General features: G+C 50.9%; 1 protein-coding gene across 1 annotated transcript in view; it reads left to right on the top strand.

Moving 5' to 3' along the window:
- Nucleotides 1-27,054, top strand: part of ttn.2 (titin, tandem duplicate 2) — a 180,506-nt gene that overhangs the window by 132,814 nt on the left and 20,638 nt on the right. Inside the window, exons 206-226 of the mRNA XM_086123473.1 lie at nucleotides 288-875; nucleotides 958-1,062; nucleotides 1,138-1,335; nucleotides 1,580-1,876; nucleotides 1,960-2,547; nucleotides 2,657-2,959; nucleotides 3,056-20,149; nucleotides 20,232-20,528; nucleotides 20,658-21,245; nucleotides 21,314-21,616; nucleotides 21,701-21,997; nucleotides 22,070-22,357; nucleotides 22,489-22,788; nucleotides 22,867-23,018; nucleotides 23,114-23,264; nucleotides 23,346-23,645; nucleotides 23,730-25,496; nucleotides 25,580-25,873; nucleotides 25,956-26,243; nucleotides 26,330-26,629; nucleotides 26,707-27,041. Of these exons, the coding sequence (XP_085979599.1) occupies nucleotides 288-875; nucleotides 958-1,062; nucleotides 1,138-1,335; nucleotides 1,580-1,876; nucleotides 1,960-2,547; nucleotides 2,657-2,959; nucleotides 3,056-20,149; nucleotides 20,232-20,528; nucleotides 20,658-21,245; nucleotides 21,314-21,616; nucleotides 21,701-21,997; nucleotides 22,070-22,357; nucleotides 22,489-22,788; nucleotides 22,867-23,018; nucleotides 23,114-23,264; nucleotides 23,346-23,645; nucleotides 23,730-25,496; nucleotides 25,580-25,873; nucleotides 25,956-26,243; nucleotides 26,330-26,629; nucleotides 26,707-27,041 (24,833 nt within the window). The remainder of the gene's footprint in view (nucleotides 1-287; nucleotides 876-957; nucleotides 1,063-1,137; nucleotides 1,336-1,579; nucleotides 1,877-1,959; nucleotides 2,548-2,656; nucleotides 2,960-3,055; nucleotides 20,150-20,231; nucleotides 20,529-20,657; nucleotides 21,246-21,313; nucleotides 21,617-21,700; nucleotides 21,998-22,069; nucleotides 22,358-22,488; nucleotides 22,789-22,866; nucleotides 23,019-23,113; nucleotides 23,265-23,345; nucleotides 23,646-23,729; nucleotides 25,497-25,579; nucleotides 25,874-25,955; nucleotides 26,244-26,329; nucleotides 26,630-26,706; nucleotides 27,042-27,054) is intronic.

The raw sequence follows: 27,054 nt of genomic DNA, 5'->3' as shown, positions 1-27,054 counted from the left end.
TACTCTCCAGGGTAGAGAAAAAAAAAGCAGAACATGTGGTACTGGACACTGAAGCGTCATCATCTTTTGGCCCAAAATTACATGGCATCTTTTCCAGTCGAGCTCATGCTGCTCAGCATCTTGTTGCACACAGTGGCACTAGATTGAAGGAGCGCAACTCTAAATTCAGACTTGCCTGCGTAGTGTAAAATCACAAAACATTTTTTTGAAAAAGTCCTCGCTGTAGCTGGGGAAGATTAAAACTGTTGCAACAGTTTCCTCAACATGCCAAAACCTTTGCTGTCCAGTGTTACCTGACTGCAACCTGAGCTGTCTGCATGACGGTTGCTACGTGGTGAAGGAGGGGACCACCGCCCGCATTCACATCCCCCTCAGTGGTGTGCCATATCCCATTGCCACATGGAAGAAGGGCGACGTGGCGCTCGGTGACACTGGGCGTATGTGCGTCGAGGCATCCCAGGGTGTGACCACTCTCCTGATCAGAGACTGCCAGAGAGGAGACGCGGAAGTCTACACCATCAACGTCAGGAACAGCTTGGGCTCCAAGGACTGTAAGTTGCAGCTCAAGGTGGTGGGCAAACCGGGCATCTGCACCGGACCCATCAAGTTTGACGAGATCACAGCCGACGGCATCACCCTGGAATGGGGGCCGCCCAAAGACGACGGTGGCGCAGAGGTGTCCAACTACATCGTCGAGAGAAGGAGGACAACAGATAATAAGTGGGCCACAGTGGCTTCGGCAATCCAAAAAACCACCATGAGAGTCATACGTCTCCACGACGGTGTGGAGTATATCTTCAGAGTATTCGCTGAGAACAAGTACGGAATTGGAGAGCACCTGAGGTCAGACCCGGTCATCGCACAGCATCCTTTCGGTGAGTATCCAAGGCGACCAAAACAAAACAGCCTTGTGTGATGAATTTCGCGGAAAACTATTTCTTGTGTTGCCGCGCCCAGATGTCCCAGAGGCGCCGGCACCTCCAGTGATAATGAGCATCCGCCACGAGTCAGCCATCCTAACGTGGGTTGATCCCAAAGACACAGGCGGCTCCCCAATTACAGGTAACCGAGTGTTATCACAGCCTCGGTGTAAAGCTGCGATCTGCACCGCAACGCTGATGGTGTTCTTGTGCGCAGGCTACCATGTGGAGTTCAAGGAGAGGAACAGTCTGATGTGGAAACGAGCCAGTAAGACACCTCTCAGATTGAAAGAGTGCCGGGTCACGGGACTGATCGAGGGACTGGAGTACGAATTCAGAGTAATGGCCATGAACATAGCCGGTCTGGGGAAGGCCAGCAGAGCAACTGAGGCTGTTGTTGCTCTGGATCCCATTGGTGAGTTTTTGAGATCAGTCAGTCAATCGAACTTTATTCATATAGCGTTTTTCGAACGTAAATTGCAACTCAAAGTGCTTTGCACGAGTTAAAAATACCACCCCCCCCCCCCCCCCGGCCTCCACAACCACCCCACGACAATAAAGACCCGCACGGACACACAAGTTAAAAAAAATCCAACCACCAACAACTCCTTCGCATCTGGCAGTAAAAGATGACCACGATGGTCTTTGTCTTCTCTTAGATCCTCCTGGCAAGCCTGACGTCATTAATGTCACCAGGACATCGGTCACTCTTATGTGGACTCCACCCAAATATGATGGTGGCTACAAACTGACTGGCTACGTGGTAGAGAAATTTGAGGCTGGCGGCAAGGCCTGGATGAAGGCAAATCATGTCAATATTCAAGGATGTGCCTTCACCGTCACTGACCTGACAGAGGGAGCTCAGTATAAATTCCAAGTCAGGGCTAAGAATGCTGCCGGTGCTATTAGTCTTCCCTCAGAGACGACTGATCTGTTAACTTGCAAGGATGAGTATGGTAAGATGATTTTGACCAAATTCCCCATTTGTTCCGAATGTTCCAGCTTGCAATCTAACATTTTGCATCACTTGATTACGCAGAACCCCCGAGCATCACCATTGACCCTGACATAAAGGACGGCCTTTCAGTCCGGGCAGGAGAAACAATTGTGGTCTCAGCTTGCAAGATTGTCGGCAAACCTCCCCCCACCACTGTCTGGTCAAAGGCCGGCCGTGAGCTCAAGAACTCCGACGTTGTCACCATCACCAGCACTCCAACCTCTTCTACTGTGGCCATCAAGTACGCCAGCAGGAAAAACACCGGAGAGTACACCATCACTGCCAGTAACCCGTTTGGCATCAAAGAGGAGCACGTCAAAGTGAAGGTTCTGGATGTTCCTGGACCTCCGGGCCCCATTGAGGCCAGTAACATTTCTGCTGAAAAGTGCAACCTGACCTGGCTTCCACCAGAGGAGGATGGAGGCTGCTCGATTAAGTCCTACGTCCTTGAGAAGCGAGAGACCAGTCGCCTGCAGTGGACCAAGCTGGCTGAAAACGTCATGGACTGCAGATGTGTCACCAGCAAACTGATCAAAGGCAACGAGTACATCTTCAGGGTGTCTGCGGTCAACCAATATGGCACTGGAGACGCAAGCCTGTCTGCTCCAGTCAAAATGGTCGACAGTTACTGTAAGTTCAGTCAATATTATCCATGTTTCAAGGTGCTAAGCATCAACCTGCTCTTTGGGTAATATCACATTTTCATCACCAACAATCCCAATCATCTTTGTGCCCACAGGTCCCCCAGGTCCACCGTCAACCCCAGAAATTGATAACTTCAGTAGGAACTCTGTCACCATTTCATGGAAGAGACCAATGCAGGATGGTGGCAGTGACATCAGGGGGTACCTCGTAGAAAGGAAAGAGAAACGAGGAATGAGGTGGGTCAGGGCTTCTAAGAGAACGGTCCCGGACCTGCGCTTCAAGGTGCAAGGCCTAAGCGAAGGGGTCGAGTATGAGTTCAGAGTAACTGCTGAGAACAAGGCTGGCTTCGGAGAACCCAGTGAGCCTTCGCGTCCGGCGATGACCAAGGATATCGTGTGTATGTAGTTCAAGAGTATCAATTATTTAGTTTAGGCCGCAGAATGTTGTTGTTGTTGTTGTTTTTTTTTAACCATTTCTTTTCCCCGTTCATCAGATCCACCAGGCCCTCCTTCCAACCCAAGGATTACAGACACCACTAAAACGTCTGCCACTTTCACCTGGGGCCGACCCCACTATGATGGTGGTCTGCCAGTGGATGGATACATTGTGGAGTACAAAAAGGAAGGCCATGATGACTGGGAGACAGAGACAGAGTACCACTTGAAGGCTACTGTATATGTTATCGGAAAACTGCAAAAGGGAGGCAGATACCATTTCAGAGTCAGAGCTGTGAACTCCGAGGGGGTTGGTGAACCTGCAGAGGTTGAAAAAGTAACAGAACTTGTGGACCAGGAGTCCGTTCCAGATTTTGAGCTGGACGCCGAACTCCGGAAATCCCTGGTGGTCAGGGCCCGCACCTCAATCCGTATTTTTATTCCCATCCGAGGCCGTCCTGTTCCAGATGTCACCTGGAGCAAAGATGATGTCAGTCTAAAAACGCGTGCGCATATTGACACGACTGAGTCTTACACACTGCTGGTCATTCCTGAGTGCACGAGATATGATGCCGGAAAGTACAACTTGTGCCTGGAGAACGTCGCTGGGAAGAAGACGGGCTTTGTGAATGTAAAGGTTCTAGACACGCCAGGGCCCCCGGTGAATCTCAAACCCAGAGAGATCACTAAAACGAGCATAACCCTTCAGTGGGAGATCCCCATCATTGACGGTGGCTCTAAGATCCACAACTACATAATTGAAAAGCGAGAGGCCACAAAAAAGGCCTACACGGTCTTGAACACCGCCTGGCAGAAATGCTCTTTCAAATTCACTGACCTGGAGGAAGGCGCCTACTATTACTTCCGAATCTCTGCTGAGAATGACCTTGGCGTTGGCGAGCCCGCTGAAACCCCGGAACCGATCCGGGCATCCCAGGCCCCTTCTCCGCCTGAAAACCTGTACATCACTGATGTTACGGCTGACAGCGCCAGCTTGGCGTGGACCAAGCCTCTTCACGATGGTGGTAGCTTGATCACCGGGTATGTCATTGAGGCCCAGAAGAAGGAAACTGAGCACTGGTTCCATGTTGCCGCCATCAAGGCTCTTGACTTCACCGTTACGAATCTCATCGAGGGAGAAGAATACACTTTCCGCATAATGGCAGTCAACGCTTCGGGTAGAAGCGACCCACGTGAGAGCAGACCAGCAATTATCAAAGAACAAACATCAGGTCCGTCATTTGACCTCCGTGGCATCTACCAGAAGACGGTCATTGCCAAGGCTGGGGACCGTGTTAAGATTGAGATTCCCGTGCTTGGAAAACCTAGGCCTGTTGTTTCTTGGAAGAAAGGAGACACAGTTCTCAAAGAGACACAAAGAATTAACACCGAAACCACAGCAACATCAACCGTCCTCAACATTAGCGAGATCAAGAGGACTGATGGAGGCCAGTATTCAGTGACAGGAAAGAACATGCTGGGCACAGTGACCGATACCATCACAGTATTAGTCCATGATATTCCAGGTCCACCCACTGGTCCCATCAAAATGGATGAGGTCTCATCCGATTACATCCTGATGTCCTGGGAGGCCCCTGAGAATGATGGAGGTGTTCCCATCAACAATTATATTGTTGAAATGCGGGAGACCACCGGTACTTCCTGGGTGGAGTTAGCAGCCACTGTCATACGCACCACATTTAAGGCAGCCCGGCTCATCACTGGAACTGGATATCAGTTCCGTGTTAAGGCCCAGAATCGATATGGCATTGGACCGTCCATTGTCTCTGAGCCAGTGGTGGCCACCTACCCGTTTGATGTCCCAGGCCAGCCAGGGCCTCCTGCAGTCACATCTTACAATAAGGATGCAATGACTCTGAGCTGGAACGAGCCATCTTCAGATGGAGGCAGTGCCATTCTGGGCTACCATGTGGAACGAAAAGAGAGGAACAGCATTCTGTGGCAGAGGATCAGCAAAGCTCTTGTGATAGGGAACATCTTCAAATCAACTGGCCTGGTTGATGGAATTGAATACGAACACCGTGTTATTGCTGAAAACTTGGCCGGTCTCAGCAAACCCAGCAAACCCTCTGACCCATTGTTTGCTCTGGACCCGGTGGATCCACCAGGCAGACCTTTGGCACTGAACATCACCAGACATGAGGTAACTGTTTCCTGGACCAAACCAGAGGCAGACGGAGGATTTTCCATCATCGGATACACTGTGGAGAGGAGAGAACTCCCGAATGGGCGGTGGCTCAAAGCCAACTTCAACAACATCCTCGAGACGGTCTACACAGTTAGTGGTCTGATTGAAGACACGGTTTATGAATTCCGCGTATTTGCTCGCAACTCGGCAGGGGCCGTGAGTGCACCTTCGCAACCCTCGGAGGCCATCACATGCAGGGATGACATTGAAGAGCCCCGGCTCAACGTCGACTCCATTTACAGCAGCAATGTTGTCGTCAAGGCAGGAGAGGTGTTTACACTGGAGGCCAATGTGACAGGTCGGCCCATCCCCTCACTTGTGTGGACCAAGGACGGGAAGGAACTCGAAGATACCGGCAAGTTGGAGATCAAGGTGTCTCCTTTCCACACAGCTCTGATTAACAAAGACTCTTTGAGAAGAGATGGCGGCACATTCACCCTGACTGCCAGTAACCCCGGTGGCTATGCTAAATTCGCTTTCAATGTCAAGGTCCTCGATAGACCCGGACCGCCCGACTCCTTAATCGTTACTGACATTGCTGCAGAGAAATGTGTCCTCAACTGGCTGCACCCGACACATGACGGCGGTGCCAAGATTGACTACTTCATCATTCAGAAGCGCGAGACCAGCAGGTTGGCTTGGACAAATGTGGCCACGGATCTCCAAGCAAACAGGTTCAAGGTCACCAAGCTTCTTGAGGGCAATGAGTATGTCTTCAGAGTTATGGCTGTGAATAAGTATGGCACTGGAGAGCCTGTGGAGTCCCTGCCTGTCATATGTGCCAATCCCTACGTTCCCAGTGACCCGCCCACGCAGCCTGAGGTCACCACCATCACCAAAGACTCAATGGTGGTCTGCTGGGAGCGCCCCGAACAAGACGGAGGGAGCAGCATCAACACTTACATCATCGAGAGAAGGGATAAGACTGGGCTGCGCTGGGTCAAGTGTAACAAAAGGACTGTCACTGACCTACGATTCAAGGCCTCTGGCCTCACACCGGGCCACGAGTATGAGTTCAGAGTTTTTGCCGAGAACAATGCCGGACTGAGCCAGCCGAGTCCCTCGAGTCCGTTCTACAAAGCCATGGACACAATATTCCAGCCTGGACCTCCAGGTAACCCTCGAGTTCTAGACACAACCAAGTCATCCATCACCCTTGCTTGGAATAAGCCCATCTATGATGGTGGTTCTGAAATCACTGGCTACATTGTGGAGACCTGCCTGCCAGAAGAGGATGAATGGACAATTCACACTCCTAAGAAGGGATGGACAGCTACCTCTTTCACTATCACTGGCCTGAAAGAGAACCAAGACTACAAAATCAACATCTGTGCCACCAATTGCGAAGGTGTGGGAGAGCCTGCTGCTCTCCCCGGAACCTCGAGAGCCGAAGATAGGCTACTGCCCGCCGAAATCGAACTTGGAGCGGATCTCCGTAAGGTAGTCAGCATCAGAGCCTGTGGCACCCTCAGGCTCTTTGTGCCTATTAAAGGCAGGCCGGCACCTGACGTCAAATGGTCAAGAGAACACGGGGAGTCTCTGGACAAAGCTAACATTGAAGTCACCTCATCATTCACTGCGCTGCAAGTTGAAAACGTAGACAGATTTGATGGTGGTAAATACATGGTCACTGTGGAAAATGCCTCTGGAACTAAGATGGCTTTTGTTAACGTCAGGGTGCTAGACACGCCCGGAGCACCTCAGAACCTTCTCATCAAGGAGGTTACCAAAGACTCAGTCTCCCTCATTTGGGATGCGCCTTTAATTGATGGCGGCTCCAGAGTCCGTAATTACATAGTAGAGAAGCGTGAGTCAACCAGGAAGGCCTACTCCACTGTTTGTGCAAACTGCCACAAATCCAGCTGGAAAGTTGGAGAGCTGGAGGAAGGAAAGATGTACTTCTTCAGAATTCTGGCCGAGAACGAATATGGCATTGGCCTCCCGGTGGAGACGTTTGACCCCATTAAGGTGTCAGAGAGACCGCTACCTCCAGGAAAGGTGTCCCTCCGCGAGGTGACCAGCACCAGTGTTACGCTGACCTGGGAGAAGCCCGACCATGATGGTGGCAGCAGAATCACTGGCTACATTGTGGAGATGCAGGGCAGTGAAAGTGAAAAGTGGACCCAGGTCATGGCAGTCAAGACCAACGAGGTGGTTGTAACCGGTTTGACACAGGGAGAGGAGTACATGTTCCGTATCTCGGCAACCAATGAAAAGGGAGTTAGTGATCCACGTGCTCTCAGCATGCCCGTGGTGGCCAAGGACCTGGTTATAGCGCCAATGTTTAAATTGGCTTTCAACACATTTAGCGTGTTAGCGGGAGATGATCTCAAGATCGATGTAGCTTATGCTGCCTGTCCCAAAGCAACAGCAACTTGGTTCAAAGACGGTGTCACCCTCAAGGAGACAACGAGAGTCAATACTGTAAGCAACGACAAGAACCTTCTCCTGGTCATTAAGGAGGCCTGCAGAGATGATGTGGGCACATATTCAATCAAACTTGTTAACCCAGCTGGTGAGGCGACTACAGACATAAATGTGGTGGTCCTGGACAAGCCAGGCCCTCCAACTGGCCCAATCAAGCTGGATGAGGTCACTGCAGACAGTGTGGTCTTGTCCTGGAATCCTCCGGAGTACGACGGTTGCTGTAGCATCAACAATTATGTTGTTGAGAAGAGAGACACGTCCACCACTAACTGGCAGATCGTTTCAGCGACAGTGGCCAGAACCACCATAAAAGCTGTACGTCTGAAGACTGGATGCGAGTACCAATTCCGGATTGCTGCAGAGAATCGATATGGCAAGTCCTCGGCACTGCTCTCTGAAAGCATTGTGGCTCAGTATCCGTTTGACGTACCAGCTTCACCGCGTTTGGTGGTTGTCCAGTCAGCCACCAAGGAGTCCATGCTGGTCGTATGGGATAAACCCAGCAGTGATGGTGGAAGTAAAATCCTCGGCTACCACCTCGAGCTCAAAGAGAAAAACAGCATTTTATGGGTGAAGCAGAACAAACAGCTCATCCCAGAGGCCCGATTCAAAGTAGGTGGCCTGGAAGAGGGTCTTGAATATGAGTTCCGAGTTTACGCTGAGAACATTGTTGGCCTAAGCAAAGCGAGTGTCGTGAGTGAGTTACAGGTCGCCAGAGATCCCTGTGACAGACCAGGAAGGCCGGAGGCTGTTATTGTAACCAGAAACCAGGTGACCCTCCGATGGAACAAACCTGAGTATGATGGTGGCATAAAAATCACCGGATATGTGGTGGAGAAGAAGGAAGGAGCCGGACGCTGGATGAAGGCCAGTTTCGCCAATGTCATTGAGACTTCCTTTGTTGTCACGGGTCTCACCGAAGATCAGATTTATGAGTTCCGTGTCATTGCCAAAAATGCAGCGGGTGTCAGCAGTCAGCCATCTGACTCTACAGGAGCGATCACTGCCAAGGATGAGGTGGATCCGCCCCAAATCGACCTGGATGCCAAATACTCCCAGACAGTGGTTGTGAATGCTGGAGAGTCATTCTGTCTTGAGGCAGCTATGTCGGGAAAACCTCCACCCACGGTACTCTGGCTGAAGGAGGGTCAAGTCATGAGTGAAGCAGCACGCTTGGAAGTCAAGAACACAGACTTTTTAGCCTGTATAGTTGTCAAAGAAGCCATTCGTGTTGATGGAGGCCAGTATACTTTGCTGGTGAAGAATGTAGGCGGAGAGAAATCTGTGAACTTTAATGTGAAAGTTCTGGACAGGCCAGGTCCACCTGAGGGCCCTATTTCAATCTATGGGGTCACTAGTGAGAAGTGCTCCATTTCCTGGAAACCACCTTTGCAGGATGGCGGTAGTGATGTTTCCCATTACATTGTTGAAAGGAGAGAGACCAGCAGACTGGTTTGGACAGTAGTCGAACAAAAAGTTCAGACCCTCAACCTGAAGATCACCAAGCTTCTTCCTGGCAATGAGTACATCTTCAGAGTGATTGCAGTGAACAAGTATGGAGTTGGTGAGCCTCTGGAATCAGAGCCCACTGTTGCCAGAAATCCATTTGTAGCTCCCAACCCACCAACAGAGGTAGATGTCTCCACGATTACCAAAGACTCCATGGTCGTGACCTGGGAACGACCAAGTAATGACGGTGGTAGTGTCATCCAAGGTTACGTTGTGGAGAAACGTGACAAGGACGGTGTTAGATGGACCAGGTGCAACAAGCGTAACGTGAGCGAGCTCCGCTTCAGAGTTACTGGGCTCCAAGAAAACCACAGCTACGAATTTAGGGTCTCTGCCGAGAATGCGGCCGGCTTGGGAACACCCAGTTCCCCAACAACGTATTACAAAGCTTTGGATCCCGTCTTCAAACCAGGCCCGCCAAACAATCCCAAAGTGGTGGACACCTCAAGATCGACTGTTTCCCTGACCTGGGGTAAACCTATCTATGACGGTGGCTGTGAGATTCAGGCGTACATTGTGGAGGCGTGCAACAGTGCGTCAGATGAGTGGTTCATGTGCACTCCTTCCTCTGGAATCGCAGAAACGTGGTTTACGGTGACAAAGCTCCTGGAGAAGCACGAGTACCAGTTCAGAGTGTGTGCCATCAACAAAATCGGTGTCGGCGAGCAGGCGGATTTTCCGGGAAAAATCATTCTGGAAGAGAAGCTTGAAGCGCCTGACCTGGACCTGGACGCCGACATGAGAAAGATGATCAACATTAGAGCCGCAAGCACACTTAGGCTCTTTGTTCCTGTAAGAGGTCGTCCAGCCCCAGAGGTGAGATGGGGCAAGGCTGACGGGGAGCTGAAGGAGACAGCCCAAATTGACAACACAGATAGCTATGCGTCACTTGTGATTGAGAACGTGGACAGATTTGACAGTGGCAAATACACGCTGACTGCCGAGAATGCCAGCGGAATAAAGTCTGCCTTCATCAGCGTCAGAGTCCTGGACACCCCCAGCCCCCCAAATAACCTCCTGGTGAAGGAGATTACCAAGAATTCTGTCACCCTGACATGGGAGCCTCCACTCCTCGATGGCGGCTCAAAGATTAAGCAGTACGTTGTAGAAAAGCGGGAGAGCACTCGGAAGGTTTACTCTCCAATCACCATCTGCAATAAAATGACATGGAAAGTGGAATCTCTCCCGGAGGGAGGACTATTCTTCTTTAGAGTGATGGCTGAGAACGAGTATGGTGTCGGTCTGCCCGCTAAAACCGTCGAACCAATTAAGATATCTGAGAAGCCGCAGCCCCCTGGTAAAGTCAGCGTTGTTGATGCCACACATAGTACCGTCACCTTGACGTGGGAGAAGCCCATACATGATGGCGGCAGCAGGATAACCCACTATGAAGTCGAACTGGCTCCAAAGGACACCGACTCTTGGTCTGTTTGTACCAGTGGGAAGGCAACCGAGGCCCTGGTGAGTAATCTGCTCAAGGGAGGAGAGTATCAGTTCAGAGTGGTCGCTGTCAATGACAAGGGCAGGAGCGACCCCAGGCAACTGGCTCATTCAGTTGTCGCCAAGGACCTTGTGATTGAGCCTACCGTCAGACCGAAAACGAGTTGCTACAGTGTGCAAGTGGGACACGACCTCAAGATTGAAGTGCCAGTTGCAGGCCATCCAAAGCCGACCATCTCTTGGTCCAAGGATGGAGTCCTCCTCAAGCAGACCACCAGAGTAAACGTCACAGATTCAGCCCATCAGACCACACTTGCAATTAAAGACGCCACCAGAGAGGACGGAGGCATGTACAACATTACCGTTGCCAATGATCTGCAATCCAAGGAAGCCACTGTTGAGGTTATCACTTTAGATAAGCCCGGACCACCTTCAGGACCTGTCAAATTAGAGGACATCAGTGCAGAGAGCGTCACACTTACATGGGAACCTCCCACGTACACAGGTGGCTGCCAAATATCAAACTACGTTGTCGAGAAACGAGATACCACCACCACCAACTGGCTCGTGGTGTCTGCCACTGTGGCAAGAACAACACTCAAAGTGGGCAATCTGAAGACCGGCGCTGAGTATCAATTCCGAATCTATGCTGAGAACAGATATGGCAAGAGTTATGCCATTGATTCTGACCCAGTTGTGGCACAGTATCCATTCCAGGAGCCTGGCCCCCCGGGTACACCGTTTGTATCTGCATACGCTAAAGACTACATGGTAGTGGAGTGGCACAAATCTCCGTCTGACGGAGGCAGCGCTATCTTGGGATATCATCTTGAAAGGAAAGAGAAGAACAGCATACTTTGGACCAAGATAAACAAAACTCTCATCCAAGACTGCAGGTTCAAATCCACTCCTCTGGAGGAAGGCATTGAGTATGAATACAGAGTCTATGCTGAGAACATTGTCGGCATTGGAAAGTCCAGTAAGGTCTCAGAGGTCTATGTGGCCCGCGATCCGTGTGATCCTCCTGGATGTCCAGTTGCACTGATAGTGACCAGGCACTCGGTGAAGCTCAGGTGGGCGGCGCCGCAGTACAACGGTGGGAGTCTAATTACTGGCTATGTCGTGGAGAAACGTGATCTTCCCGAAGGAAAATGGATGAAGGCCAGCTTTGCAAATGTCACGGACCTTGAATTCACAGTGACGGGCTTGAGAGAAAACAGCAAATATGACTTTAGAGTCATTGCAAGAAATGCAGCAGGTGCGGTCAGCAAGCCTTCTGAGAGCAGTGGATCCATCACAGCCATAGACGAAGTTGATCCGCCCAAGTGTGAGACAGACGCCATGTACAATCAAACCCTTGTCATCAGTGCTGGGGACACATTCAGTTTGGAGGCCAAAGTGGACGGGAAGCCCATTCCGACAGCGCAGTGGTTTAAAGGCGATGTTGAAGTGGAAAACTCGGCCAGAGCGGAGATTAAAAATACAGACTTTAAGGCGCTTCTTGTTGTGAAGGACGCTATCAGAGTGGACGGCGGGCAATACACACTGGTACTCACCAACGTGGCAGGCAGCAAGACTCTTCCGTTCAGTGTAAAGGTCCTCGACAGACCAGGTCCATCAGAGGGACCTCTTACTGTCAGCAATGTCACTGAGGAGAAGTGCTCCCTGTCATGGCTTCCACCAAGGCACGATGGAGGCAGCGGCATTTCTCACTACATCATTCAGAAGCGAGAGACAAGCCGCCTAGCGTGGACCGTGGTCTCCAGTGACTGTGCCGCCACCATGTTCAAAGTCACCAAACTCTTCAAGGGAAACGAATACATCTTCAGGGTCATGGCATGCAACAAATACGGTGAGGGTGAGCCTCTGGAGTCGGCTCCAGTTATCATGAGGAATCCATTTGTCCCGCCTGGAACACCTCGGGAGATTGAGATTACCAACATTACCAGGGACTCCATGACTGTCTGCTGGAACCGCCCTGAGACCAACGGAGGCAGTGAAATTGTTGGCTACATTGTGGAAAAGAGAGACCGGGCTGGCATAAGGTGGACCAAGTGCAACAAGCGCAGGGTAACAGATTTGCGTTTCCGAGTGACAGGCCTAACCGAGGACCACGAATATGAATTCAGGGTTTCTGCTGAAAATGCAGCTGGCGTGGGTCAGCCGAGCCCTGCCACACCTTATCTGAAAGCCTGTGACCCCACATTTGAGCCTGGCAGCCCCACCAACGTCCATGTGACAGACACCACAAAGGACTCCATAAGCCTGGCATGGCACAGGCCCATATATGATGGTGGCTGTGAGATTCAAGGCTATGCTGTTGAAATCACGAAGGCTGATGAGGAGGAGTGGACAATTTGCACACCACCTTCCGGAGTGAATGTCACCAAGTTCACCATCACCAAGCTGACTGAGTATCAGGAATACAAAGTGCGCGTGTGTGCCATCAACAAGCTGGGAATTGGGGAGCCAACTGAAATCCAGGGCAGAGTTCTTCCTGTGGATAAAATGAATGCTCCAGAGATGATTCTGGATGCTGAACTCCGAAAGGGCATTGTTGTCCGTGCGGGAGCCCCGATGAGAATTGGCATTCCGTTTAAGGGTCGTCCTACACCTGACGTTAACTGGACCAAGGAGGACAGTGACCTGCCCAGTAAAGTTGAACTTGAGACGGGAGAAGACTACACACAGCTCTCCATCAACATCTGTGACAGAAATGATGCCGGAAAATACATCCTTAATCTGCAGAACAGCGCTGGCACCAAGTCTGCATTTGTGTCTGTCAACGTTCTGGACACTCCAGGAGCCCCCACCAACCTCACCGTCAAAGATATTAAACGGGAGAGTGTCACCCTGAGTTGGGAGCCTCCTCTTATTGACGGTGGCGCAAGAATAAAGAATTACCTGGTTGAAAAGCGTGAGTCCAACAGGAAGGTTTACGCTAATGTGGACAACAAGTGCACAAAGACCAGCTACCGGGTTTCCGGCCTCATAGAGGGAGCAATCTACTACTTTCGTGTCCTTGCCGAAAATGAGTTTGGAGTAGGACTACCAATCGAGACAACAGACTCGGTTAAGACCTCTGAGCCTCCTCTGTCAGTTGGTAAAGTCACTTTGACCGAAGTCACTAAAACAACCGCCTCGCTGTCGTGGGAAAAACCAGTCCATGACGGAGGAAGCAGGATTATCGGTTACTACATCGAAATGCAAACCATGGACTCCGAGGAATGGGTGGTGGCTGCCACAACCAAGACCTGTGAAGGCATGGTCACGGGCCTAAGTGCGGGACATGAATATCTTTTCAGAGTATCTGCCTTCAATGACAAGGGTAAGAGTGACCCAAGGCCTCTCTCTGCGCCAGTGATTGCCAAGGACTTGACCACGTTGCCCGGATTCAGGATGAGATTCAACACTTATAGTTTGCAAAGTGGAGAAGATTTGAAGATTGAGATTCCTGTGATTGGATGTCCGGTCCCCAAAGTGGAGTGGAAGAAAGAAGGACAGGCTCTTAAAGAGACGACCAGGCTAAACGTATCTGGCACACCTACATCTACAAAGCTTTGCATCAAGGATGCAAAGCGGGAGGATTCCGGCAAATATACCGTTACAGCCACCAGCAATGTCGGAACTGCAACCAAAGAGATTACTGTTGTCATTCTTGATAAACCGGGCCCGCCCACTGGTCCTGTGAAGATTGATGAAGTGAGCTCCAATTATGTAACACTCTCCTGGGAACCACCAACGTATACTGGCGGCTGTCAGATTAACAACTACATTGTGGAGAAGAGAGACACCACCACAACGGCTTGGCAGATTGTGTCTGCGACCATTGCCCGAACAACCATCAAGGTCAGCAACTTGAAGACTGGCGTGGAATATCAGTTCAGAGTGTCTGCTGAGAACAGGTATGGAAAGAGTTCTACCATTGTCTCCCCACAAGTGATGGCTCAATATCCATTCAGCGTGCCTGATGCACCAGTGGTCCCCGTTGTAACCGCTGCAACCAAGGACAGCATGGTCGTTGAGTGGAAGCCACCCGCAAACAATGGTGGGAGTCCCATTCTTGGCTATCATCTGGAAAGGAAGGAGAAGAACAGCCTCCTCTGGACTCAACTCAACAAGCTGCTCATCCCCGATGCACGTTTCAAGACTGCAGATCTGGAGGAAGGCATTGAATATGAATTCAGGGTTTATGCCGAAAACATTGCAGGACTTAGTCCGGTCAGCAAGGTTTCAGATAGCGCAGTGGCCCGTGACCCCATCGACCCACCGGGTGCTCCCGAGGCCATTGAAATAACACGGAACCACGTAACGCTTAAGTGGACCACTCCGCCGTATGACGGAGGGAGTGTGATTACCGGCTACCTGATTGAAAGTAGGAAACACCCTGATACTCGCTGGATGAAGGCCAGTTTTACCAACATAATTGACACCCAGTTCACTCTCACCGGTCTGACTGAGGACTGCATTTATGAGTTCAGAGTTGTTGCCAAGAACGCAGCTGGTCTGTCCAGCCGTCCCTCTCCGAGCACAGGGGAAATAACTGCCAAAGATGAAATTGAGGCCCCCGACGCAACCATGGATTCCAAATTCAAGGATCTAACAGTCGTTCGTGCTGGTGAGACGTTTGTCATTGATGCAGACTACACCGGCAAGCCTCTGCCTGAGGTCATCTGGTTGAAGGATGGAAAGGAGATTGATAAGACGATGCCAAGAATGGAGATCAAGACCACACTCACACACACCGTCTTGACCGTGAAGGACTGCATCCGAACAGATGGCGCACACTTTGCTCTCAAACTTGTGAATGTCGGAGGAGTCAAGATGATCCCCGTTAACGTCAAGGTACTGGATAGACCCGGCCCACCAGATGGCCCGCTAGAGGTCAAAGGTGTCACGACTGAAAAGTGCTACCTGCATTGGAACCATCCCTCGCAGGACGGTGGCGCCAGCATTTCACACTATATCGTTGAGAAGAGAGAAACCAGCCGTTTGTCGTGGACTATGGTGGAGCCCAAGATTCAAGCTATCAGCTATAAAGTGACCAAACTGCTGCCTGGAAATGAGTACATCTTCCGTGTCACGGCTGTCAACAAATACGGTGTTGGAGAGCCGTTAGAATCAGAGCCAGTTGTTGCCAGAAATCCCTTCACTACTCCGAGTGCGCCGTCCGTGCCAGAGGCCGGTGCCATCACCAGAGACTCCATCGTGCTTACCTGGGAAAGGCCGGAGAGCAACGGGGGAGCCGAGATTGAGGGCTACATCCTTGAAAAACGTGACAAGGATGGCATTCGATGGAGCAAATGCAACAAGAAGAGGCTGTCTGACCTGAGGTTCAGATGCACGGGTCTCACTGAGGGCCACTCTTATGAATTCAGGGTCTCTGCTGAAAATGCCGCCGGCGTGGGCAAGCCCAGCGCACCAACTCAGTACATCAAGGCATGTGATGCCATTTACCCACCAGGACCTCCAAACAACCCAAAGGTCACTGACCATTCCAGCACAACGGTCTCGTTGACTTGGACTCGGCCTATATATGACGGTGGAGCGCCCATCACTGGTTACATTGTTGAAATAAAGGAGGCTGCGCTGGATGAATGGGTCATTTGCACCCCGCACACTGGTGTGCAGGCGACTAACTACACAGTGAAAAAACTGAGGGAGAACACCGAATACAATGTTCGCGTTTGCGCCCTTAACTGCGAGGGCGTGGGTGAACACGTAGACCTGCCCAGCAGTGTCATCGCCGCTGAGAAGCTGGAAGCTCCTGAAATTGAACTCGACTGTGATCTAAGAAAGATGGTCAACGTCAGGGCCACAGCATCCTTGCGTCTGTTTGTCACAATTCGAGGGAAGCCTGAGCCGGAGGTCCGGTGGTCAAAGGCAGATGGCACTCTGAATGAGCGTGCCCAGATTGAGGTGACGAGCTCCTACACCATGTTAGTAATTGAAAATGTCGACAGATTTGATACCGGCAAATATGTGCTAACTCTGGAGAACATGAGTGGTTCTAAGTCGGCCTTCATCAACGTCCGAGTCCTGGACTCACCTAGTGCGCCGACGAAGCTTGAGGTGAAAGATGTGAAAAGAAATTCAGTGTCTCTCTCTTGGGAGCCTCCTATTATCGATGGAGGGGCAAAGATATCTCATTATATTGTGGAGAAGAGAGAGCAGAAGAGAATGGCCTTCACCAGCGTCAGCACCAACTGTGTGAGGAACTCTTACATGGTCTCTGATCTGCAGGAGGGAGGCCGGTATTACTTCCGTGTGCTGGCTGTAAATGAATTTGGTGTGGGTCTGCCTGCCTCCACGGAACAAGTCAAAGTCTCTGAGGCTCCTTTGCCTCCTGGCAGGGTTCAGCTGATGGATGTGACTCGTCACACGGTCACGCTATCCTGGGAGAAACCTGACCATGATGGTGGCAGCAAGATTACAGGCTACATTGTGGAGATGCAGCCCTACGGAGACGAAATGTGGAGTTTGTGCAGTGAAGTTAAAGCACTAGAGGCTACTGTTGAAGGTCTCACAACAGATGAGGAGTACTTTTTCAGGGTTGTTGCGGTGAATGAGAAGGGTCGGAGTGACCCCAAACCTCTTGCTGACCCCGTCATTGTGAAGGACATCACAGTACAACCCATCGTCAACCTGCTGTTCAGTACGTTCAGTGTTAAAGTTGGAGATGACCTGAAGATTGATGTCCCCTTCAAGGGCAGGCCGCAACCTGAGGTGACCTGGAAAAAGGACGGCCAAGTGCTGAAGCAGACCACTCGCGTCAATGTTCTCACCTCACAAACCTCATCTAAAATCTTCATCAAGGATGCCACCAAGGAAGACGTAGGTAAATACGAGATCACCCTGACGAATGCAGTGGGCACGACGACGGGTGAAATTTCTGTTATCATCCTGGACAAACCGGGCCCGCCCAGTAACATTAAGCTGGATGAGGTGAGCGCTGACTTCATCTCTCTGTCTTGGGATGCTCCGACCTACGATGGTGGATGCCAGATTAATAATTACGTGGTGGAAAAGAGAGACACGACCACAACCGTATGGCAGATTGTGTCTGCTACTGTTGCCAGGACCTCAATCAAAGTGTCCCGTCTCACTCAGGGAATAGAGTATCAGTTCCGTGTTGCAGCTGAGAATCGATACGGCAAGAGTCACGCCGTTGACTCTGCTTCTGTTGTTGCTCAGTACCCATTTGAACCTCCGGGCTCTCCCGTCAACATTCGTGTTTCCCATGCCCACAAGTCTGGCATGCTTGTGGTTTGGGATCGACCGATCAGGGATGGCGGCAGCCCCGTCACTGGTTATCACATTGAATGCAAAGACCAAAGCAGCATTCTTTGGACCAAGATGAACAGAGGTCTTCTGGCTGAGAGCCAGTTTAAGATGACTGGCATTGAAGAAGGCTTGTTCTATCAGTTTAGAGTCTATGCAGAGAACATTGCTGGCATTGGTCCAGGCTCTAAAGCCAGTGAGCCAGTGGCAGCAAGGGATCCATGTGAACCTCCTCGCAACCTTAAAGTCACCAACATCACAAGGACCTCGGTCTCTCTCTTGTGGGAGAGGCCAGAACATGATGTTGGGACCAAGATTACTGGCTACATTGTTGAACGCAAAGAGGTTCCAAATGGCCGCTGGCTGAAATGTAACTTCACCAACCTGCAGGACACTTACTTCGATGTCACAGGCCTAACTGAAGATGTCCAGTATGACTTCCATGTTATTGCAAAGAATTCCGCCGAGATGTTAAGTGTTCCTTCTGAGAGTACTGGACCTGTAACAGTCAAGGATGATGTAGATCCGCCCACAATTATCTTGGAGGAAAAGTTCAGACAGCTGCTTGTCGTTAAAGCAGGAGAGATTATTCAAATCGATGCTGAAACAACCGGGCGTCCCCTTCCTGTTGTGTCGTGGTCTAAGGATGGAAAGGAGATTGAAGCCAAGGCCAGATGTGAAGTCACCACCACCAACTTCACAACTACCCTGCTCGTAAGAGATGCTATCAGGAGAGACTCTGGCCAATACGTCCTGACTCTGCACAATGTGGCAGGAACCAGGTCTGTGGCTATCAACTGCAAAGTTCTGGATAGGCCTGGACCTTCTTCTGGACCCTTAGCTGTGTCTGGCCTGACAGCAGAAAAATGCACCCTGGCCTGGGGCCCGCCTCAGGAGAACGGCGGCGCCGATATCATGCATTACATTGTTGAAAAACGGGAGACGAGCCGGCTGGCTTGGACTCTTGTACACAGTGACATGAAGGCCACCACCTGCAAAGTCACCAAGTTGCTGAAAGGGAATGAGTACATCTTCAGAGTTAGAGGAGTCAACAAATATGGGGATGGCGAAGCCCTTGAAAGTGAGCCAACAAAGGCCATGGATCCATTCACAATCCCCGCTGCTCCCACGAATGTCCAGGTCACCTCCGTTACGAGCGAGGCAATGACCATCTGCTGGGAAAGACCGGTCTCTGACGGTGGTAGCAGCATTGCTGGCTATGTCATCGAAAAGAGAGAGAAGGCCGGCCTTCGCTGGTGCCGTGTTAACAAGAAACCGGTTTATGACCTCAGAGTCAAAGCGTCACACCTGCGTGAGGGCTGTGAGTATGAATACCGAGTGTTTGCAGAGAATGCTGCCGGGCTCAGTGCTCCCAGCATTGCCTGTCCACTCACCAAGGCGGAAGATCCCCAGTTCTTGCCTTCCCCACCCGCTAAGCCCAAGATCATTGACTCAACAAAGACCACTGTGACCCTGTCCTGGAATAGACCCCTCTTTGACGGTGGTGCACCTGTGACCGGTTACCGAGTAGAATACAGAAACACTTTGGATGATGAATGGACTGTCGGTGTCCAGAACACCAACAATACAGAGTTCACAGTGGTGGGACTGACCCCTGGTGCAGAGTATGTGTTTGTGGTCAAGTCCATCAACAAGATTGGAGTCAGCGAGCCCAGTCCGGAGTCAGACAAACAGCTGGCCAAGGAACGGGAAGAGGAGCCCGTCTTTGACATCAGCAATGATATGAGGAAAACTCTTATCGTGAAGGATGGCAGCTCCTTCACCATGACGGTGCCCTTCAGAGGCAAACCCATCCCCACTGTGACTTGGAGCAAGCCCGATGTTGACCTAAGGGTCCGTGCTGTCATTGACACCACAGACACCTTCACCTCAATCACTTTGGAGAAAGCCACTCGCAATGATTCAGGAAAATATACCATCACCTTGTCCAGTATAGCCGGTACTGCCTCCTTGACCCTCAACGTCAGAGTCCTGGATTCTCCTGGACCTCCGGCATCTGTCGTGGTCAAGGATGTGACCAAGAACTCTGCGACTGTGACATGGGATACTCCAGAGAATGAAGGAGGAGGGCCAGTAAAGAACTATCAATTGGACATTCGTGAGGCCAGCAAGAAAGGCTGGACTCAGTTGACCGACACGTGCCATAGGTTGACATACAAGGTGTCAGACCTGCAAGAGGGAGGAGTCTACTACTTCAGAGTGACCGGCGAGAACGAGTATGGGATTGGAGTTCCCGCTGAGACCAAAGAGGGAACCAAGATCACAGGTATTGGGGCTTTTCACTCTGTAATGCTTCACGGAGTCTGACAATAATTAGGTCAGGATAACGCATTGCTTCCCTTTTCCAGAAAAACCAAGCCCACCAGCTAAGCTTGCAGTGACTGATGTGACCAAGGAGAGCGTAACCCTGGCTTGGGTCAAACCAGAGCAAAGCGGAGGCAGCAGAATTACGGGATATCTGGTGGAGGCGTTGGAGAAAGGCCAGGAGAAGTGGGTCAAGTGTGGCGTAACCAAGTACTTGCAATACACAGTGTCTGGCCTGAGGGAGAACACAGAGTACTTCTTCAGAGTCCAAGCTGAGAATCAAGCTGGATTCAGTGATGTCAAAGAAATGATCACCCCGGTTTTGGTCAAAGACCAACAAGGTATGTGAGAGTGACATTTTTTTATTTTGCTAAAACATACTTGCATGTATTTCACAAATTCTGAGCGATTCCTCGGTTTTCTCAGATATGAGCTTTAGTGTTTCAAATTTATTTTGTCATTTTCTGAAGAATCTCCTGAGGTGGTGATGAAGGACTTCCCCCACAACACAGTCTATGTCAGAGCTGGCTCCACTCTCAAATGTGAGATTCCGCTGATAGGCAGGCCACTGCCCAAGGTGACTCTCTCCAAGGACGACGTGATACTTAAGTCAACCATGAGGTTCAACTCCGAAGTCACTCCCGACAGCATAAGGATCACGCTGCGCGAGAGCATCGCAGGAGACTCTGGACGTTACGATATCCTGGCTGCCAACTCAAGTGGCACCACAAAGTCTTTTGTCAACATTGTGGTTCTGGACAGGCCCAGTGTTCCGCTGGGACCTGTAGAGCTGTTTGACATCACGGAGGACGGCGTGAGTCTGAAGTGGCTCCCGCCTGCCTATGAGGGTGGCAGTCCCATCACAAACTACATCATCCAAAAGAGGGAGATGACCACGGCCAGCTGGACGGACGTCTCCTCTGCTGTGGCTCGCTGCACCATCAAGATCCAGAAGCTTACAACAGGCCTGGAGTACCAGTTCAGGATTAGGGCTGAGAACAGATATGGAATCAGCGAGCACCTTGACTCACCACCTGTTGCAATTAGACTCCCTTACAGTAAGTAACCATTGTTTCATTTTGGCCTGAGAATGACACCACCCTCATAACTCTTTGTCATCCCGCAGCCTTGCCTGAAGCACCCTCCATTCCAGAGGTCACTGCTGTGACCAGGGAGACCATCACTGTAGCCTGGAAGGAGCCCAAGTCAGACGGAGGCAGTCACGTTTTTGGCTACCATCTCCAGATGAAAGACAAGAACAGCATCCTGTGGCAAAAAGTCAACAGAATGGTCATCCGGGCCACTCACTTTAAGGTCACAAGCATTCACGCCGGACTCATTTATGAGTTCAAGGTGGCAGCCGAGAACGCTGCTGGAATCAGTGAATTCAGCAGGGTTTCTGATCCAGTGCTGGCAATTGACGCCTGTGGTAAGTTGCAGTGCCTGAAACTGGCTCTTTGTGACTGTTTACGGAGTCGCTGTTGTCTTATGAGCGCCGACTGTCTTCCGGCAGAACCGCCCACCAATTTGCGCATTAGTGATATCACCAAGAACTCCATCAGCCTGGTCTGGCAGGTGCCTAACTTTGACGGGGGATCCCAGATCACGGGGTACATGGTGGAGAAGACAGAAGGAGTTGTTGGCAGGTGGTCCAAGGCAAACCTAACCAACATAAAAGACACACGCTACACTGTGACTGGTCTGACTCAGGATCAGACCTATGAGTTCAGAGTAATGGCCAAGAATGCGGTAGGCTCAGTGAGCAATCCTTCCATGACAGCTGGACCTGCCACATGTGTTGACAACTTCGGTACGTAAAACCACGTTTAAAAGGTTAAACTGCCTGGCACGCATTTTCATAGAATTTACATCTCTCTTTCAGGTGCTCCAGAAATTGAAATACCAGCAGAGTACTTGAACGAGGTGAAGCATAGGGCAGGCTCGGATGTCGAACTCAAGTTTAACGTCACTGCGAAGCCTTCACCTACCATTGAGTGGCTAAAGGATGGAAGAGAACTCAAAGCCGGTGCCCAACTCTCCTTTAAACACACCTTTGAATGCACAAGTTTGTTCCTGAGGGACACCTCGCGCCTGAACTCTGGTACCTATGAAGTCAAGGTGAAGAACTCCCTGGGTTCAGCCTGCGCGGTTGTCAGATTGCTCATCCAAGGTACTTCAAATCAATTGTCAAATGAATAATTTTTTATTTTTTTATTTTTAGCAGGGGTGGGGGTGGGGGGGGGTTAAAAGATAAATATTTTAGGTCGCAATATGAATGCACCCCTTGCTTCCCATTCACAGACAGGCCAGGGCCCCCTGCTGGAGAGATCCAGTTTAAGAAGGTGACTGCCGACAACATCACCATCATGTGGTCTCCTCCTGCTGACGAGGCCGGTGCCATGGTGACGCACTACATTGTGGAAAAGAGGGAGACCAGCAGAGTCATGTGGTCCATCATCTCGGAGAAACTTGTCGACTGCATCGTTAACGTGCCCAGGCTCATCCAGGGAAACGAATACATCTTCAGAGTCCGCGGGGTCAACAAATATGGCATCGGTGACCCTCTGGAGTCTATGCCCGTCATCGCCAAGAATGCTTTTGGTAGGAAAACTGGAAAAAAAAGGATGCATGAATTGCCACCCCTGTTGTGGATAACAACCGATGTGTTCATTTCGACAGTTCCTCCCAGCGAGCCATCCAAGCCTCAAGTCTCCATGATCACCAGATCAACCATGACAGTGATTTGGGAGAGACCATCTCTGGATGGAGGCAGCGACATTGACGGTTATTACCTGGAGAAAAGGGAAAAGAAGAGTCTCCAGTGGTTCAAGGTTGGTTTATGGAAAACTTTGAGGAGACGCTTCTCATCACTGGCGGCAGCTGTACAGCTAATGATAATAATGCCCGGTTGTGCTTCATCGTGCAGGTGGTGAAAGGCACAATCAGAGACACCAGGCAGAAGGTCACCGGCCTTGTGGAGAACAACGAATACCAGTACCGAGTTTGCGCTGTCAACAAGGCCGGAGCAGGGAACTACTCAGAGGCCTCTGAATTATACAAGGCCCATGATCCTATCGGTATACATTTGCACCCACTATGACATGTTCAACGAATGCCTTTCCGCTCCCGTAGCTGATGGATGCTTTGTTTACCTTTAGACCTTCCTGGGGAGCCGTCCAAATTGCGTGTGGTGGACTCCACAAAGACCTCCATCACTCTTGGATGGGAGAAGCCTGTGTATGACGGTGGCAGCGAGATCACACACTATTTCTTGGAGCAAATGAATGCAGAGGAGCGGGAGTGGGCGACGGTCAACCCGCAAATTAAGACCTGCGAGTATGTGGTTTCTCACCTCAAACCAGCAACCTACTACTTCTTCAGAGTTTCCGCTGTCAATTGCAAGGGCAAAGGAGAGGATATCAAGATGTACCAGCCTGTGCAAGCCAAGGACATCTTGGGTTTGTATCTTCACAAAGACAAAACTTTCAGAGTATGAAGATGGCTAGTTCTCAAATCTTTGTGTGGAACTTTCCTCCCAACAGAGGAGGCTGACGTGGACTTGGACGTTCCCATGAGCACCCAATATACCGTCCGGGCAGGGCGTGACGTGGAGGTGTTTATTCCTCTGAAAGGACGCCCCACCCCTGGCGTCACCTGGCGACGTGGTGAACGCAACATTGCCGCCGACACACGCTACACCATCACCAGCACAGAGCGCGCCACCACCCTTCTAATTCCCAAGGTCACTCGCGATGACTGCGGCAAGTACCTGCTGGAAATTGAGAATGGTGTAGGAGAGCCCAAGATCATAACAGTTTCCCTGAAGGTGCTTGACAGTCCGTCCACTTGCCAAAAATTGATGGTTAAGAATGTGACCAGAGGAAAATTGACTCTGAGTTGGGAGGCTCCTCTCATTGATGGTGGTTCACCAATCACTAAATACATTGTTGAGAAGAAGGGCTCCACCATGAAAGCGTACCAGATGGTCACGGACGAGTGTGTCAGTACGAGCTACAAAGTGTCGGGCCTGGAGGAGGACATTGCTTATTTCTTCCGCGTGTCGGCTGAAAATGAGTTTGGTGTGGGTGACGCCTGCGAGACTTCGGAGCCCGTCAGAGCCACTGAGACCCCAGGTGCAGTTAAAGACCTGGTCATGCTTGACTCCACAAGATCCTCCGTCACACTGCAGTGGACCAGACCCGACCATGACGGAGGCAGCCACATCTCTGAGTACATCATCGAGAAGAGAAATGAGAACAATCTCAGCTGGATTTTTGCTACAACTTGTAAGCACTGCACATGTGAGGTGACGGGGCTGCAAGAGGATTCTGAGATGAACTTCAGGGTCTATGCAAAGAATGAGAAGGGCACGAGTGACTTCTCACAGATTGGCCCAATCACAGTCATGGATTTCATCATTCCACCCGAGGCGTGCCTCGGTGACTACCCTAACGGAGAGCTGGCTGTTCGTGTCGGTCAGAACATCCACATTGAGCTGCCCTTCAAGGGAAAACCCAGGCCTGCCATCAGTTGGCTGAAAGACAATTTGCCTCTTAAGGAAAGTGAGAAGGTTCGCTTCAGGACCACTGACAACAAGACCGCCATTACAGTTAGAGGTGCCCAGAAGGAGCATGCAGGCCATTATACCTTGGTTTTGGACAACAGAACGGTAAAGAACTACTTTGACATTGGGGTAACGGTTCTTGGGCCCCCCTCTGTGCCCGTTGGCCCCATCCACTTTGACGAGATCAAGGCCCAGAATATTATCATCTCTTGGAATGAGCCCAAAGAGGATGGAGGCAGTGAGATTACCTGCTACAGCGTGGAGAAGCGCGAGATTTCCCAGGCCAACTGGAAGATGGTCTGCTCAAGCGTGGTCAGAACGTCCTTTAAAGTTCCAAACCTGGTGAAGGGAACTGTGTACCAGTTCAGAGTACGTGCAGAGAATAGATACGGGGTCAGTGAACCACTCATCTCCACAGAGGTCCTTGCTCAGCATCAATACAAACCCCCCGGTGCTCCTGGAAAGCCAGTAGCCTACAACGTGACCAGCGATGGCATGACCATTCGGTGGGAAGCTCCAGGGTTTGATGGGGGATCCCCCATTCTCGGCTACCACGTTGAGAAAAAAGACAGGAATAGTCTCCTGTGGCAGAAGGTGAACTCCACCATCATCTCCAACAAAGAGTACAGAATAATCAGTCTTTTGGAGGGTCTAGAGTACTCTTTCAGAGTCTATGCAGAGAACAATGCCGGATTCAGCCCTGTTAGCGAACAAAGCAAACACGCACTCGCTATCTCCCCCGTTGGTGAGTAACTGTGACCAGCATGTTCATAATTATTTATTCGTTGAAGCGGTGCTTGACCTGATGTTTTGGGAAATCTTCTTCAGATCCACCTGGCACCCCAGTATGCATTGACGTGACTCGCGACTCTGTCACTTTGAAATGGGACGGCCCCAAGCGAGATGGCGGTAGCAAGATTGTGGCCTACAGCGTGGAGAGGCGTCAAGGCAGAGGGAAATGGCTGCGCTGCAACTTCACTGACATCAGTGAGACCCAATTTACTGTGACTGGTCTGTCCGCCGGAGACAGGTTCGAATTTCGGGCGATTGCCCGGAATGCCGTGGGCACTGTCAGCCCCCCGTCCAACTCCTCTGGATACATCATGACCAAGGATGAGAGCAGTATGCATTCTAACATTTGGAAAAAAATGGAAAGATGATTTTCGGTTTGCAAATCCTAACTAGCCCTCTTTGCAATTTGTAGTCTCTCCTGAGATCGATTGGTGCCCAGATCAGAGGCTGACGCTGAGAGCTGGAGAAAATGTCCACCTTAGCTGCAACATCACCGGTCGGCCAGTACCACAAGTTGTGTGGTACAAGGATGGAAAGGAGATTGACAAGAGGACCATGATGGATATCGAGATTACAGCTGGTATCGGTACCAGCAGCCTGTTTGTTCGTGAAGCAGACAGGAAACACCGTGGCGTCTACACTGTGGAGGCCAAGAACAGCTCTGGTGCCAAGAAAGCTGACGTCACCGTCAGAGTGCAAGGTATTCTGAGGACGATGTTCCTGAGGACGACTGCACCATCTGATTTGTCCATTTTTGAAGGATTTACCTATTTTATGTCTTTTCAGATACTCCTGGACCAGTTGAGGGTCCTATCCGTTTCACCGGCATCACGGGCGAAAAGTGCTCAGTCTGGTGGAATCCTCCGGAAAATGACGGTTGTGCCGCCATCACCCACTATGTTGTCGAGAAGAGGGAGACGTCTCGGCTTTCCTGGGCCTTAGTCAACTCTAAGTGTGAAGCCTGCTCTTTCAGCGCCACCAACCTCATCAAGGGCAACGAGTACCAGTTTAGAATATCTGCTGTCAACAAGTTTGGTGTTGGGAAACCACTGGACTCTGTGCCCTTCGTTGCGAAGATGCAATACAGTAAGTCTGCCTGAAAGAGTTTATGTGTTGTCCTGTTGGTTCCTCGTCTCAGCTTAATGTTCTGTTCCTGTGCACAGCTGTGCCTGAGGCACCTGGTACGCCTGATTCTACGCATCTGACCGGCAACAGCATCACCTTGTGCTGGACCAGGCCGAGGTCAGACGGCGGCAATGAGATCAAGCACTATATCTTGGAGAGACGTGAGAAGAAGAGTCTGCGCTGGGTGAAGGTCTCTGCAAAAAGGCCCATCACAGAGCTCAGACACAGAGTCACCCACCTTACCGAAGGCAATGAGTATGAGTTCCGTGTCATGGCTGAGAACGGCGCCGGTGTTGGGCCGGCCAGTGGTACATCCAGGCTCTTCAAATGCAGAGAGCCGACCAGTTCTCCCAGTGCCCCGACGGTAATCAAGGTGAGTTAGCATC

This window comes from Hippocampus guttulatus, chromosome 11 (assembly GCF_054856545.1).
Source record: "Hippocampus guttulatus isolate MCC_2025c chromosome 11, RoL_Hgut_1.0, whole genome shotgun sequence".
NCBI classification, from domain to species: Eukaryota; Metazoa; Chordata; class Actinopteri; order Syngnathiformes; family Syngnathidae; genus Hippocampus; species Hippocampus guttulatus.
Note: the sequence above shows the minus strand (reverse complement) of the source record. Positions and strands in the feature narration are given on the sequence as shown.